The sequence below is a fragment of the Aquarana catesbeiana genome, linkage group LG02 (assembly GCF_042186555.1).
Source record: "Aquarana catesbeiana isolate 2022-GZ linkage group LG02, ASM4218655v1, whole genome shotgun sequence".
NCBI classification, from domain to species: domain Eukaryota; kingdom Metazoa; phylum Chordata; class Amphibia; order Anura; family Ranidae; genus Aquarana; species Aquarana catesbeiana.
Genome location: NC_133325.1, coordinates 597,889,891 through 597,906,581, shown reverse-complemented (window position 1 = coordinate 597,906,581; position 16,691 = coordinate 597,889,891). Strand labels below are relative to the sequence as shown.

The window sequence follows — 16,691 nt, the reverse complement described above, 5'->3', positions numbered from 1 at the left end:
AAGACCGTCATCAAGTGGAGAAAATATGGCGCAACAGTGACATTACCAAGAACTGGACGTCCCATCAAAATTGATGAAAAGACGAGAAGAAAACTGGTCAGAGAGTCTGCCAAGATGCCTACAGCAACAATAAAGTAGCTGCAGGAATATCTGGCAAGTACTGGCTGTTTTGTACATGTGACAACAATCTCCCGTATTCTTCATATGTTTGGGCTATGGGGTAGAGTGGCAAGATGAAAGCCTTCTCTTATGAAGAAAAACATCCAAGTCCGGCTAAATTTTGGAACAACACACCTGAAGTCTCCCAAAAGCATGTGGAAAAATGTGTTATAGTCTGATGAAACCAAGGTTGAACTTTCTGGCCATGATTCCAAAAAATATGTTTGGTGCAAAAATAACACTGCACTTCACCAAAAGAACACCATACCCACAGTGAAACATGGTGGTGGCAGCATCATGCTTTGTGGTTGTTTTTCTTCAGCTAGAACAGGGGCCTTAGTCAAGGTAGAGGGATTTATAAACCGTTCCAAATACCAGTCAATATTGGCACAAAACCTTCAGTCTTCTGCTAGAAAGCTGAACATGAAGAGGAACCTCATCTTTCAGCATGACAATGACCCCAAGCAATAGATCCAAATCAACAAAGGAATGGCTTCACCAGAAGAAGATTAAAGTTTTTGAATGGCCAGCCAGAACCCAGACCTGAATCCGATTTTGAAAATCTGCAGGGTGATCTGAAGAGGGCTGTGCTAACAGATTTAGAGTGTTTTTGCAAAGGGGAGTGGGCAAATATTGCCAGGTCTAGATGTGCCATGCTGATAGACTCATACCCAAAAAGATTGAGTGCTGTAATAAAAAATAAAAATATGCTTCAACAAAGTATTAAAGCATGTGCACACATATGCAACTTTATTTTTTTATTTTTACTTCCCTCTACCTACAATATTTCAGTTTGTTGTTCAGTTGTACAGTTTATAGGTTACGTTAAAGGTGGAAAAAGTTCTAAAATTATTTATCTTTTTCTCATTTTTTTACATCACAGAAACCTGACATTTTAACAGGGGTGTTTTATATCCACTGTATATCTCTGTATTACTGCATATGTGATTTTCCAGCTAGGTGTAGTGGGTTTACAAGAAAGTGGTGAAACACGTTTAACCCTTGTCCGGGAAAATTTCCTAATTTTTCACAGAGTAAAATCAGTATTTTTTGCTGAAATATTGATTAAACCCCCAAACAGTATATTTTCTGAAGTAAGGCTCGATTTCCACTATTGTGGCCCCAAAGTCGCGCGATTTACAGTGAGACTTTGCAATGCGATTTTTGATGCGATGTCATGCGACTGGCAAGAACCATGGGAGAACAAGTTGCACCGAAGTCGGAACAAAGTAGTACAAAAACCTTTTTGGAGTCGCTGCGACTTGAGTTGCACCAATTAGAACGGGGACCATTGAAATACATGTATTTTGACTTATTATACGACTTCACGTGTCAAGTCACACAACTCGCAGTAGTGGAAACAGAGCCTTAAGGCCCTGGAGAAGAAAATGGTGGCAGCTACAATTTTTTTCAACTGCATATTTGTGCAGTGGTTTATTAAAACCATATTTTAACCACTTGCCATTTAGGCCAATTCTGACACTTCCTACATGTAAAATTAATTATTTTTTTGCTAGAAAATTACATAGAACCCCCAAACATTATATATGTTTTTTTTTAGCAAAGACCCTAGAGAATATAATGGCGGTCATTGCAACTTTTGTATCTCGCACGGTATTTGAGCAGCAATTTTTCAAACGCGTGGGTTTTTTTTGGGGGGGGGGGTTTGGAAAAAAAACTGTTTCATGCTTTTAAAAAAAACATTAAAGTTAGCACAATTTTTTTGTATAATGTGAAAGATGAAGTTATGCCCAGTAAATAGATACCTAACATGTCACGCTTCAAAATTGCACACGCCCATGGAATGGCACCAAACTTCGGTACTTAAAAATCCCCATAGGCGACGCTCTAAAAAATTTTTTACTGGTTATGTTTTGAGTTACAGAAGAGGTCTAGGGCTAGAATTATTGCTCTCGCTCTAACGTTCCCATCAATACCTCACGTGTGTGGTTTGAACATTGTTTTCTGCGTGCGAGCACACGGGGCAGGGGTGCTTTTACTTTTTTTTTTTTTTTTTTTTTTTTTTTAATTTTACTTTTACTTTTTTTTTTAGTTTGACGCTTTAAAAAAAAAAAAAAAAGATCTCTTTTATTCCTATTACAAGGAATGTAAGACCCCACATCTCACCTCTAGGCAGGGAAGCCTGAAATAAAAAAATTAAAAAACTATATCGGCTTCCTAGCCGAGGCAGCGCCATTTGTTTGAATACAGCGAGCATAGAGACTCCAGCGACCATCTGGTCTGCCAGAAATCTCTATGGTAAACATCCGGGGCCGGCGGATCCGTTCTCCCGACTCACCGGTGGAAGCGATGAGTCGGTAGAAGCACCGTAGGGAGTGGGGGACGTCCCCTCTCGCCACCCGTAAGAACGATCCAAGCGGCAGAACAGCCGCTATAATCATTCTTATAGTGTAGGGAATCACCGACAGAAAAAGACAATATCTGAATGATGCCTGTAGCTGCAGTCAACAGTCAGATATACCCGCACAAAGTCAAGGACATCATATGACGTACCTTGGGCGGGAAGTGGTTAAGGAAAAAATGCACTAAAATGAAATCCAGTGCGCGCACACAATATAATACCCTAATTTTTCCCTTATTCAAAATTGTGTGTGCATGTTAAATGGTCAGCAGCTACAGTACCTAAAATTTGTTACAATTGACGCTTCAAAACAGTCACAGGTTATCAGTTTAGCGTTAACTTTTTATTTTGGCCTTTAAATGAACCTTTGATACTATGGCTTTACTAATGCCCCCTACCATGACTTTCCAATAGAATTTGTTGCACATTTGACATTTGTTGAATAATTAAAGAGCTATGTCTCATTGAGTAGTTTATCTTGATGTGCTAATCTTTCCTCCAATCCTGCATGGCCATTTGTTAGATTCACAACAGTGTCAAATGCAATAAAGCCTGACTAGTTTACAGCTCCTTCCTATCTGAATGCTGATGTGCAGGGCAATACAGGTAACTGTAGTCCTTTAGCCAGGATGTTGATCGCAATGTCTGACAGAAAAATACAATTGTGAAAGTACAAACAAAAATGTATATTTAAAGCGGTAGTAAACCCAAAAACAAACGTAATATATTGCAGCTTACCAATTTTTAAAATGACGTGGTTGCACTTTTTTTTTGTCAGGCACTTTCCTCTTAGGGTGTCTGCATTCTGGATAAAATACACCTTTGGAAAGCAGCATTGTTAGTCCAGGGAAAGGGTAGTGTTGGACTGGCAGATTTAGGCTAGGTTTACATTGGTGCAGCTGCAATGTTTTCCGATTTTTCAGTACGATATTTGTAGTGCGACTCTGGTGCGTTTTTTCTGTAGGGAAAGGAGATTGCTCAATACATAGATGCTGGTTAAGAAGCCAGCCTGCGTCCTAAAAACCAGTGACCCACCCCTGCTATTAGTCAGGGGTTTCCTGTTGATTTTAGAATGTAAGCAAATTAGCCCGTCATAAAAAAGGAAAAAAAACACATGGGGGTCTCCCACAATTAATGCCAGGCTCTTTGGATCTGGTATGGATTTTAAGGGGGGAGGCCAGCTAAAGGGGGGGGGGGGGGGGGGAACGACACTGCATCCCCTTCCTGATCCATACCAGGCCCATGCCCTCAACATGGGTGTGCGAGGGAAGGGGGCTGGCAAAGCATTTTGTCCCCATGTTGATGAGGACAAGGGCCTCTTCCCCACAACCCTGGCCTGTTGGTTGTGTGGGTCTGTGGGTGGGAGGCTCATTGCATTCTGGAAGCCCCCTTTAACTATAAGGGGGCCACCAGATACAACCACTTTATTCATTCACAATAAAAGTATGCAGATCCACATCATTTACGATATGACAGCCACAGACCCATATGGTAAAAAAAGTCCGACACCCAGCCCGTCCCATCCCTTGCTTTGTTAAAAAAAATAAATAAATAAATTCTGTCAACTGGATATCTTCAGCTGACAGGGATGAGTCACTGGTTAGGATGCCAGCTCCTAAAACAAAACGCACATACATGCATTTTTGTTGTGTTTCTATTAAAGTCCAAAGGGGCAAAAATTGTGCTGCAACTGCACGAAAGTAGCAACTTTTCCAAAAAGTGCTGTGCTGCGTTGATGTGAACAGGCACATAACAAAATCATTTCCATCATCCATGTCTGGTTGCACTAGTGTGAACCGATCCCTATATGGACTAACAAACCTGAAGCTGAACTCCAGATAACACTTTATAGTCTGTTACAGCAAACTTTTTTTTTTTTCTTTTGGAATAAACGTTTTACATGAATAAAAGATGATCATTGTAAACCCCCTTGTCAATGTTAAATGGTTTGTCGCAATCCTCTGCTACTTTGTCTACAGTTGGTTAAAGTGGAACTTTAGTCAGAAAATTAAATCCTTTTAGATTACTTCAGGCTGGCCCCTTTGCAGGTATAGCTATGTAAAACTTTAAAAATAAGTGTGTACACTGTTAAAAATCCAGTAATACACTCTCACCCTGCTCTGCATATGCTCAGTTGCTCTCCATTTTCCAGTACTGTCTCGAAAATGTAGAGACCAATCTGCTGACAGCCCAAAGATTTACTACAGCAGGGTCTTTGAGCTTCAGCAAAATGGCAGCCTCCTGCAAGAAGAGCTGGGAAACAACACTGGAGGCAATTTATAGCACACATTAACTTTGGTAGCATAATTATTAACGTGGAATGTATATTCCTTGCTAAAGAACATTAGGTTTCTTTATCGTACATCACAGAGCCACAGTAATTACTGTATGGGTTATATAGGCCACCTTTAGGTGATGGACACTGGCACACCCTAAGACAGGAAGTTCACCCCCTATATAACCCCTCCCATTACAGGGAGTACCTCAGTTTTTTCACCAGTGTCTTAGGTTTTGGTCACGAGTAAAGACGTGCTGTGCTGTGCTGAGCTCCGCTGGAGGAATCTTTGCTGGAGCAAGCCATGCAATCGGATCCATTCAAAGTGTCTTTTCCAGGCCGAATTGAATGGTACCCAGGCCTCCTGTCAGAAGAAACGAGGTTTTGCCTGTAACGCTTCTCTTTTTAGAGAGCTGGACCGCGGGATCCAGTGTTTGTTTTTTTTCAGCCATATTTTCCTGGCGGGGTGCTTTACAGGCCCAGGAATGTGGATCCCCCGATAACAAGGGGCCCCGGTTCCTGAAGGTTTTTTAACGGAGCCCACCGTGAGTGGTGAAGATTGGGTCTGTTTGGTTTACCACAGAACCCTGCAGCCAGATAAGGTAAGGGAGATTCCTAAGGAATTTTTCTAATTCTTGTGGCTTTTCTCCTTTAAGCAAATGTTGCTATGCCTAAGGACGCCACCGGGGGCTGTCAAGAGCACATACCTGTTCCATACTTGTCAGTCATGCTCTGTGTCACAAGCTGCATGCTTCCTCTGAGCCCAAGCTCCAGGTAGGATGTGAGAAGGGGGGGGTTTTCTCTTTTCAGGAATGCCCCCCTCCCACCGCTTCTTCTTTCCAGGCTCGAGGCCATGGGTCAGTCAGCGGTATGCCGCTCCCGCCGGTCGGATCAGAGCCCCCGGAAGGAGTGGTCGGAGGAGGAGGGCAGTGTTCATCAGCGTGGTTCAACGCCCACAACGCGGGCTATGCATAGCTATAAAGGTGCATTTTTGCAGGTGCACACAGCTAAAGGAGGGACACAGAGCAGATGGATGGCATGTGAGTGTGGGTGACACAGGCATATTCCCAGGCACGTTTACTTAGCATCAGATTGAGTCTTGATAGCAGCGGCTGTTGCTGAACTATTTTGCTCAGCAGTGGGTGCATTTCTGGTAGTACCTCTGCATTCGTGCTTAGCACTATGGGCAGAAGGGTAGGTACAAATACCCCAAAAAATAGGGGCTCAAAGGGATCTCCCTCAGGCTCTGAGGACCCCCCCCCCTGCAATGCCATCTCCCCCTGAAAGACCTAGGGAGGCTGGTCAGAGTGAGCCGTCGGGGTTAGGGGCTGCAACTGCTTCTGGCATTTCAGCCCCTCTATATATTTCTCAGGAGGTTTTTTCCTCAGCCATGAGTGGATTGGAGGAAAGATTAACAGCCTTAATCGCAGCTTTACAAAGTAGAAGAAAACGCATTAGGTCCCCTTTTACCACCCAGGACCCTCAAACAGAGGAACTCTGGGAAAGGTAAGACTAATCCCCCTCAGGGGACTGGGAAGAGACTGGTGACTCCTCTTCTGAGGAATCAAGTGGGGAAGGACCCTCTTCAGCTTCACAGGCTGAGAAGTTGCTGGTGCATTCTCTTACTGAAAGGTCCGCTCCACACTAAGTTACCCGTAACTGAGTCAGTTGAAAAGCCCACTTCTTGTTTAGGTTCACTGAAGCCTCCTCTAGCTGTGCGTGCTTTTCCTGTTCATTGCTGGAAAAGCTTATTTATTCTGAGTGGGATCACCCAGGTAAACATTCTTTTTCCCTCCTAAAAAGTTTTCAACACTTTATCCAATGGAGGAAAAATTTACAAAGATGTGGGGTATACCAGCTATTGATGCTGCTTTATCCTCAGTGAATAAAAGTTTGACTTGTCCTGTTGACAACGCTCAAATGCTTAGGGATCCAATCGATAAAAAGTTGGAATTCCTATTAAAAAAACATATTTTCCCTGGCAGGTTCAGTAGCTCAACCTACAGTGGCAGCAATTGGGGTATGTCAATCCTTGAGAGACCACTTGAAACAGGTGCTCAAGGTTTTTCCTGAACAGCAGGCCCAGGAGTTAGCCGAGCTGCCAGCGGCTTTGTGTTTTGCAGTTTGACGAGATTCTATCCTTTAGACCTCTCGCCTTAGGCTTGGGTTGGTGCATATGCGTAGAATCTTATGGTTGAAAAATTGGTCAGCCGAAGTGCCATGCAGAAAGCTCCTGGCTGGTTTTCCCTTTCGCGGTGTAAGGCTGTTTGGGGATGATTTGGACAATTATATCCAAAAGATTTCAAGTGGGAAAAGTACCCTTTTGCCAATTAAGAAAAGGAGTAAATGTCCCTCATTTAAACGGGCTCTTTCTCCAGTGCCAGGGGCATCAGCCTCCAGGCAGTCGTGACGGCCTCCACCGTCAGGTTCAATAGGTAAAACTCTGTCAACCCCAGGGACAAAAGAACTCCTGGGGGAGGAAACCTACAAGACAGAATGCTAAAGCCTCTTTATGATGGGGCACCCCGCTCGTTCGAGTGGGGGGAAGACTGCTACAGTTCTCAAAGGTCTGGCAGGAGGATTTTCAGGACAGATGGGTGGTCTTCACAATAACTCTAGGTTACAAACTAGAGTTCCAAGAATTCCGTCTCCTCGTTTCCTCAAAGACCCAGAGAAAAAGAAGTCTCTCTCCTTCAAGCGTTGGAGCGACTTTTGTCACAAAAAGTAATCACGGTGGTTCCCATGGAAGAGCAGGGGTTGGGGTTTTATTCAAATCTTTTCACTGCCAAAACCAAATGGAGATGTCAGACCCATTCTAGAGCTCAAAGATCTAAACCAGTTCCTAAAAATTTGATCTTTTTCGCATGGAATCAATCTGATCAGTAGTGTCCATCCTACAAGGAGGAGAACTTCTGGCATCAATTGACATCAAGGATGCATACCTGCATGTACCTATTTTCCCTACTCTTCAGAAATATCTATGTTTCGAAGTGGAAAAACGTCATTTTCAGTTTGTAGCTCTACATTTCGATCTAGCTACTGCACCTTGGGTGTTTACAAAGGTCCTGGCCCCTCCTCTGGCCAGATTAAGGGCCCAGGGTATAACGATTATGGCTTACCTAGAAGACCTGCTCTTAATAGACCGGTTGGTAGCCCGCTTAGACCAAAGCTTGGTCACCACAGTCAACTACCTGGAATACCTAGGGTTGGGTCCTCAACCTAGAGAAGTCTTCATTAAAACTAGTAAGAAGACTAGAGTACTTGGGTCTGGTTATAGATACAACCCAGAAGAGGGTGTTTTTACCCCAGGCAAAAATCAGCGCCATAAAGGAGCTGGTTCGTAGTCAGGGCGAAGAAGGGTCTTTCTATTCGCCTTTTGTATGAGGTTGTTGGGAAAGATGGTGGCTTCATTCAAAGCGGTTCCCTATGCTCAGTTGCATTCAGGACTGCTGCAAAACCGTATCCTGTCTGCCTGGAACAAGAAAGTCCAGGCACTAGATTTTCCGATGCGTTTATCGCCGGTAGTGCGTCAGAGCCTCAGTTGGTGGTTGATACCCGAGAATCTGCGGAAAGGGAAATCCTTCTTACCAGTTACCTGGAAAGTGCTAACAGATGCCAACCTTTCAGGTTGAGGAGCAGTTCTGGAAGAGATGACTGTCCAAGGGAAATGGTCCAGAACTGAGAAGACCTTACCCATCAACATTCTAGAGATTCGGGCAGCATATCTAGCCCTAAAGGCCTGGACATTCAGATTGCAGGGTTGTCCTGTCAGGATCCAATCTGACCATGCCACAGCAGTGGCTTATATCAATCACCAAGGGGGCACCAGAAGTCGTGCAACCCTGGGAAAGGTAAACCAGATCCTAAACTGGGCAGAAAAGCATGTGCCATGCATATCGGCAATCTTCATTCCAGGAGTAGAGAACTGGCAGGCAGACTACATAAGTCGCCAGCAGTTGTTCCCAGGGGAATGGTCTCTTCCCCCCGACATGTTCCTGGCTATATGCCAAAGATGGGGGATCCCGGCCGTAGATCTGTTTGTGTTGAGGTTCAACAACAAGATCGACAACTTTGTGTCAAGAGCAAGGGATCCACTTGCATGCGGGACAGATGCATGGTGACCCCGTGGGATCAGTTCTCACTGATTTATGCATTTCCTCCTATTCTGCTGCTACCACAGCTTCTTTGCAGGATCAAGCAGGAAAATAAGTTGGTGCTTCTGGTAGCTCCAACGTGGCCCACAAAATCTTGGTATGCAGAAATAGTACAGATGGAGGTAGGGCCCCCATGGACCCTACCACCACATCCAGACCTGCTATTGCAGGGACCAGTGTTCTATCCTACCTTACAAATGCTAAATTTAATGGTTTGGCTATTGAAACCACATTCTGAAGAATCACAGGCTTTCAGACTCACTGATATCTACAGTGAGGTCGGAAAGTATTCAGACCCCCTTAAATTTTTCACTCTTTGTTATATTGCAGCCATTTGCTAAAATCATTTAAGTTCATTTTTTTCCTCATTAATGTACACACAGCACCCCATATTGACAGAAAAACACAGAATTGTTGACATTTTTGCAGATTTATTAAAAAAGAAAAACTGAAATATCACATGGTCCTAAGTATTCAGACCCTTTGCTTCGACACTCATATATTTAACTCTGTGCTGTCTATTTCTTCTGATCATCTTTGAGATGGTTCTACACCTTCATTTGAGTCCAGCTGTGTTTGATTATTCTGATTGGACTTGATTAGGAAAGCCACACACCTGTCTATATAAGACCTTACAGCTCACAGTGCATGTCAGAGCAAATGAGAATCATGAGGTCAAAGGTACTGCCTGAAGAGTTCAGAGACAGAATTGTGGAAAGGCACAGATCTGGCCAAGGTTACAGACCTTCCTAGAGCTGGCCGTCTGTCCGTCCAAACTGAGCTATCGTGGGAGAAGAGCCTTGGTGAGAGAGGTAAAGAAGAAGCCAAAGATCACTGTGGCTGAGCTCCAGAGATGCAGAAGGGAGAAAGTTGTAGAAAGTCAACCATCACTGCAGCCCTCCACCAGTCGGGCTTATGGCAGAGTGGCCTGACGGAAGCCACTCCTTAGTGCAAGACACATGCAAGCCCGCATGGAGTTTGCTAAAAAAAAACACCTGAAGGACTCCAAGATGATGAGAAATAAGATTCTTTGGTCTGATGAGACCAAGATAGAACTTTTTGGCCCTAATTCTAAGCGGTATGTGTGGAGAAAACCAGGCACTGCTCATCACCTGTCCAATACAGTCCCAACAGTGAAGCATGGTGGTGGCAGCAGCATCATGCTGTGGGGGTGTTTTTCAGCTGCACGGACAGTCCTGACTGGTTGCAGTCGAGGGAAAGATGAATGCGGCCAAGTACAAGGATATCCTGGACGAAAACCTTCTCCAGAGTGCTCAGGACCTCAAACTGGGCCGAAGGTTTACCTTCCAACAAGACAATGACCCTAAGCACACAGCTAAAATAATGGAGTGGTTTCACAACAACTCTGTGACTGTTCATGAATGGCCCAGCCAGAGCCCTGACTTAAACCCAATTGAGCATCTCTGGAGAGACCAAAAAATGGCTGTCTACCAGCCTTTACCATCCAACCTGACAGAACTGGAGAGGATCTGCAAGGAGGAATGGCAGAGGATCCCCAAATCCACGTGCGGAAAACTTGTATCTTTCCCAAAAAGACTCATGGCTGTATTAGATCAAAAGGGTGCTTCCACTAAATACTGAGCAAAGGGTCTGAATACTTAGGATCGTGTAATATTTCAGTTTTTCTTTTTTAATAAATCTGCAAAAATGTCAACAATTCTGTGTTTTCCTGTCAATATGGGGTGCTGTGTGTACATTAATGAGGAAAAAAAATAACTAAAATGATTTTAGCAAATGGCTGCAATATAACAGAGTGAAAAATGTAAGGGGGTCTGAATACTTTCTGTCCCCACTGTACCTTGATTAATGCAAGGAAGCCATCTTACAGAGTCATTTATTATAGAGTCTGGAAGGCATATGTTTCCTGGTGTGAATCCAGGGGTTGGCATCCCAGAAAGTATGTCATAGGTAGAATCCTTGCTTTTCTGCAAATGTGGTTGGAGATGAAGCTGGCCTTGGATAGTATCAAGGGCCAGGTCTCGGCCTTATCATTATTGTTTGAACGTCTGCTTCGCATTCTTTGGTCCGAAGCTTTATACAGGGGGGTAACACGGCTTAATCCACCAGTTAGAGCACCCCTGAACCCTTGGGACTTGAATCTAGTTCTGTCTGCATTACAGAAACAGTCTTTTGAGCCTATACGACATATTCCCTTAGCCCTTTTGACAAGGAAGCTAGTTTTTCTGGTAGCCATTTCTTCTGCAAGAAGGGTATCCGAATTGGAAGCTCTTTTTTGTAAAGAGCCATATTTAATCATTCACAAGGATAGAGTAGTATTGCATCCTCATCCTAGCTTTCTACCGAAGGTGGTTTCAAGTTTTCATCTAAACCAGGATATTGTTCTGCCTTCATTTTTCCAGAACCCTCTTCTACAGAAGAAAAGTCACTACATTTTCTGGATGTAGTGAGAGCGGTCAAAATCTATTTGGAGGCGGCTGCTCAGGTTCGGAAAATGGATGTTTTGTTTGTGTTGCCTGAAGGTGCTAGAAAAGGACAGGCAGCGTCGAAATCTACTATTGCTAAGTGGATTCGGCAAGTAATTAAGCTTATGGTTTGAAGAGGAAAGTTCCATCTTTTCAATTCAAAGCATACTCCACCAGGGCTGTTAGTGCTTCATGGGCAGTGCATCACCAAGCCTCCATGGCTCAAATCTGCAAGGCTGCAACTTGGTCTTCAGTCTATACATTCAGCAGATTCTATCCGGTGGATGTAAGAAGACATGAGGATATCGCCTTTGGGCGCAGTGTGCTGCAGGCAGCAGTATAGGTCCTCAGGTCTGGTTGCACCCTACTTTTGTTTGTGTCTCCCTCCCCTCAGCTTACCTGTAAAAATACTTTTCTTGGAGTACATCATGCGACACGAGGACCCTCCCCTCTTTAATATGCGTATATTGCTTTGCTACAAAAACCGAGGTACTCCCAGTAATGGGAGGGGTTATATAGGGAGTGAACTTCCTGTCTTAGGGTGTGCCAGTGTCCATCACCTAAAGGTGGCCTATGTAACCCATACAGTAGTTACTGTGGCTCTGTGTCCCGTGATGTACTCCAAGAAAAGGATTTTACAGGTAAGCGGTTATAAAAATCCTATTATCAAGTTGCAATGGGTAAAGTTCCGCTTTAAGGTAAAAAAAAAAAAAACCTGCTTTTTAGAACCAGTTTATCGAACTGTTTTGGATTAAGTTCTGGTTTAAAGTAAGTTAAAAAATGAACAGAATTGTTGGCTGTATCACCAGGTGAAAATAAAGGAATAAAGCCTTATTAAAGAACCAATGCAGCCACCACATCAAAGAATTGGTGAACAGAAATTTATTACATTTTTGCTTTAGGTTTAATACTGCTTTACTTTCAGGTGTTACTTTACAATAGTAATTTTAAAGTAATATGTTCCTCCAAAGAGGATTCTACTTGGCACTGAAATTCACAAATGCTTGTGCCCCATGTACATTTTGCAGACTATGTTTAGCTAATTTGTGATTTTTGTTTTAGAAGCTAATGTATAATAGCTTTAAATCCCATTATAATGATTAGATGTGTAAATTACATCACTAGCAATCTGCATGTTTTGCTTTCATTTTCAGGCATGCAAGAAAAGACCCAGCTTTTGAAACTCAATGTGCCTGCAACATTTATGCTAGTAGCAATGGATGAAGGGCCTGGTCCTCCAATCAAATACCAGTATGCTGAATTGGGCAAATTGTACACTGTAGTGTCACAGCTAATTCGTTGTTGCGATGTATCATCGCGTATGCAGTCTTCTATTAATGGTAAGTCCTCATGACAGAGATCTAAATTATAAGCTAAACTAAATATCTAATGTACGCAAATATTTCTTTCCTTTCAACAATTTGCAGTAGTTTGCTTGTCAGTGAGCATTGCCTCTTGCGGTGATGTGTGGACTAGGCAGCCTCAATCTCTCGGTCTTACCTGCCCACTTGCTTTGTGCCCTATGATTGACACGCCTGGAAAATTGTAATCTCTCAACCCACAAGTACATCATATTTGACTAGCAGACCAAAAACTCCTGACCTGTCTCCCCCTCCCTATGCCTGCCATATGCCACATACTCACCCACCAGTCACGCCCACATTAACACCTATGCCTAGCTCCAATTCCCATAGCATCATGAAAATAGCCATTTATATCCAGTTGACGCTGTCACACATTTGGTAAGGTTGGAAAAAGACTCCGTCCAACCTGTGTGTGTGTGCGCGCGTGCGCTTTTATGTCAATATTGCATTGTGTATATCCCCATATGCTGTGGTCGTTTAGGTGCCTATCTAATAGTTTTTTGAAATTATCTATGCTCCCTGCTGAACCCACAGCTTGTGGAAGAGAATTCGACTTTCTTACCGCTCTTACCATAAAGAACCCTCTACACTGTTTCCGGTTTAAAGCACTTTTCCTCTAATTTTAGTGAATGGCCATGTCTCTTTTTAAATGACCTTTCGTGGAAAAGTTTTATCCCTATTGTGGGGTCACCAGTACGGTATGTGTACATTGAAATCATATCCCCTCTCAAGCGTCTCATCACCAGAGAGAATAAGTTCAGGGCTTGTAATCTTTCCTCATAACTAAAACCCTCCAGTCCCTTTACTAGCTTTGTTGCCCTTCTCTGGACTCTTCATTTCCAGCACATCCTTCCTGACGACTGGAGCCCAGAACTGGACGGCATACTCCATGTGCAGCCGGACTAGAGTCTTGTAGAGTGGGAGAATTATCGTTTTATCTCGGGAGTTAATTCCCTTTTTAATGAATGCCAATATTCTGTTGGCTTTGCTTGCAGCAGCTCGGCATTGCATGATTTTGCTGAGCCTGTCATATACTAGGACCCCCAGAGGTTCTCACCCCTAGTAAGTAGATTGGATTCGTGTTTTTGCCACCTAAATGCATTAGTTTACATTTTTCCACGTTAAACTTCATTTACCATGTTGAGTTGAGTGGCACCTTGATATAGCGCAGTCATTTACCCCGTAGGGTTCCCACGCGCTTGGTGGAGTCCCTGGAAAAAAAAACCCCAGGGGCTAGGAGGAGACAGCAGCAGGGAAGCAGCATGAGAGATAGAACAAGCGAGGCTATGCAGGAAAGGCTTGTGTGAAGAGCTAAGTCTTCAGTTTCTTGCGAAAGACCAAGATGGTAGGGGTCTCCTGGAGCTCAGCAGGGAGGCTGCACGGCTCCCTGGTGGGAGAAAGCTCGGCCACCACGCCAGGGTCTTAGGCACAGAGATGTGGAGGAGGTCTCTTCTGCTCGATTTAAGTGATTTTCCTAGAACTCGTTTGTAGAAGCGTGAACAGAGGTAACTCTGAGCAAGGCTTCTCATGATTTTGAACATGATACAACCTGCTTTAAACAGAATAGGATGGTAGACCGGCAGCCAATGCAAGGCACAAAGAATGAGGGTGATATGATCTCTCAAAGGGACACCCATAAGTAGCCTTGCCGCAGCTTTCTGTATGAATTTAGTTCCCCACACCATTAATTTGTTAAGATCTTCTTGCAAGGTTTCCACATCCTGCGGAGAAGCTTTTGCCCTGCTTAGCTTAGTATTATCCCACAATTACTGGGATTGAGCTGTTTATCCCATCCTCCAGGTCATTTATGAATAAATTAAATAGGATTGGTCCAAGGCAGAACCCTGAGGGGCCCCATTGTGCACATTGGACCATTCTGAGTACTCCCCATTTATCACTATGCTCTGAACTTGCCCTTGTAGCCAGTTTTTAATCCAGGTACTTACCCTTTGGTACATGCCGACAAACCTTAGCTTGTATTGTAAACGTTTGTGGGGAACTGTATCAAATGCCTTTGCAAAATCCAGATACACTACATCTATGGGCCTGCCTTCATCTAGGTCAGTGGTCTCCAAACTGCGGCCCGGAGGCCGGATGTGGCCCTTTGCTTGATTTTATCTGGCCCTTGGGATATTCTTCTCCACACAGAGAGCAATAGTTGGATAGTTCCTGCCACTTGTACCGGCAATGGGACACTATGCTTTCTATTGATATCAATGATGGGATACTATTCCTCCCACTGACATCAATATTTGGGCACTATTCCTCCTGCTGACACTAATTATGGTACACTATTCTTGCCACTGATACCAATTATGGAACACTATTCCTCCCCTTGACATCAATGATGAGGCACTATTCCTCCCAGGGACATCAATGATGGGGCACTTTTTCTGCAATTGACACCAATGATGGAGCACTATTCCTCCCAATGACACCAAAGGTGGGGCGCTACTCCTCCCATTGATAGGGCGCCATTACTGCTACTGACACCAATGATGGGGCACCATTACGGATACCAATGATGGGACGCTATTCCTGCCACTGACACCAATAATGGGACACTACTCCTCCCATTGATACCAATAATGTGGCACTATTCTTCCCCCCCTAATACCAATGCTGGGGCATTGTTTACGTCCACTGACGCCAAGTCGTTTTCTTCCCCCACTGGCCACAGTCCGGCCCCCCTATAATTTGAAGGACTGTAAACTGGCCCTTTGTTTAGAAAGTTTGGAGACCGTTGATCTAGATGGAAGCTCACTTCCTCATAGAAGGTTAGTAGATTTGTTTGGGAAGAATGATTTTTCATGAATCCATACTGCTAATGATAGCATTTTCATTACTAAAATCTTATATATTTAGTCCCTTATCATCCCTTCAAAGCACTTGCATACTATTGATGTTAGGCTAACTGGTCTCTAGTTCCCGGGGATATAGCTTGGTCATTTTTTAAAGATTGGTGCTTCATTGGAGAAAAGCCAATCAGCTGGTACCATATCAGTCAGTAGACTGTTCATCAAAATTAGGAACAACGGTCTGGCAGTTACTTGACTGAGTTCCTTAACGTTCCTCGGGTGCATGCCATCTGGTCCCGGTGACTTATTTATGTTAAGTTTTTCAAGTTTGTTCCTGATTTTATCCTCTGTTAACCATGGTGGTGCTTCCTGTGACATGTCATGAGGATAAACATTGCAGTTTTGGTTACTGAGCCCCCGTTTCCTTCATGAAGACCACATTCAAAACCTTCGCCATCCTTTGTAATCAGAATCCCTTCATTATTCTTTTTGGGGCCAATATGATCTGTCCTCCCTCTTTTACTATTTATGTACTTAAAGAATTTCTTGGGATTTTTCTTACTCTCCTCCGCTATGTGCCTTTCGGGTTCTATCTTTGCCGCCCTGATTACACCCTTACATTTCTTATTGCATTCTTTGTACAGTTGGAATGCTGATGCTGTTCCCTCATTCTTGTATTTTTTGAAGGCCTTCTCCTTTGCTTTTATATGAATTTTTACGTTGGCTTTAAGCCACCCAGGGCTTTTATTAGCTCTTTTAAATGTATTAAAATTTGCACTAGCTAATACCCTTATTTAATATGTACACCCATTTTTCCTCCATGTTCTTTGTTCCTAAGATTTTATCCCATTTAGTATCTTCTAGCAAGGAGCTTAGTTTCTGGAAGTTGGCTCTTTTGTAATTCAGTGTGTCTTTGTATTCCCCTTATGCTTCCTACTTGTGTGATTTATGCTAAAATGAATTGACCTGTGATCGCTGTTTCTTAAGTTGCCCTGTATTTCTATATCCGCGATCAAGTCTGTATTGTTAGTAATCAGTAGGTCCAGTAAAACATTGTTTCTTGGTGCATTTACCATCTGACCCATGAAATTGTCCAGTAAGACATTTAGGAAATGGCAAGCGTTCGATGAATGTG

General features: G+C 43.5%; 1 protein-coding gene across 4 annotated transcripts in view; it reads left to right on the top strand.

Moving 5' to 3' along the window:
* USP9X (ubiquitin specific peptidase 9 X-linked) overlaps positions 1-16,691 on the top strand; it is a 365,419-nt gene that overhangs the window by 305,957 nt on the left and 42,771 nt on the right. For all 4 annotated transcript variants that reach the window (XM_073616321.1, XM_073616319.1, XM_073616322.1 and 1 more), the window contains one exon: positions 12,549-12,734. In XM_073616321.1, coding sequence (XP_073472422.1) covers positions 12,549-12,734 — 186 coding nt within the window. The remainder of the gene's footprint in view (positions 1-12,548; positions 12,735-16,691) is intronic.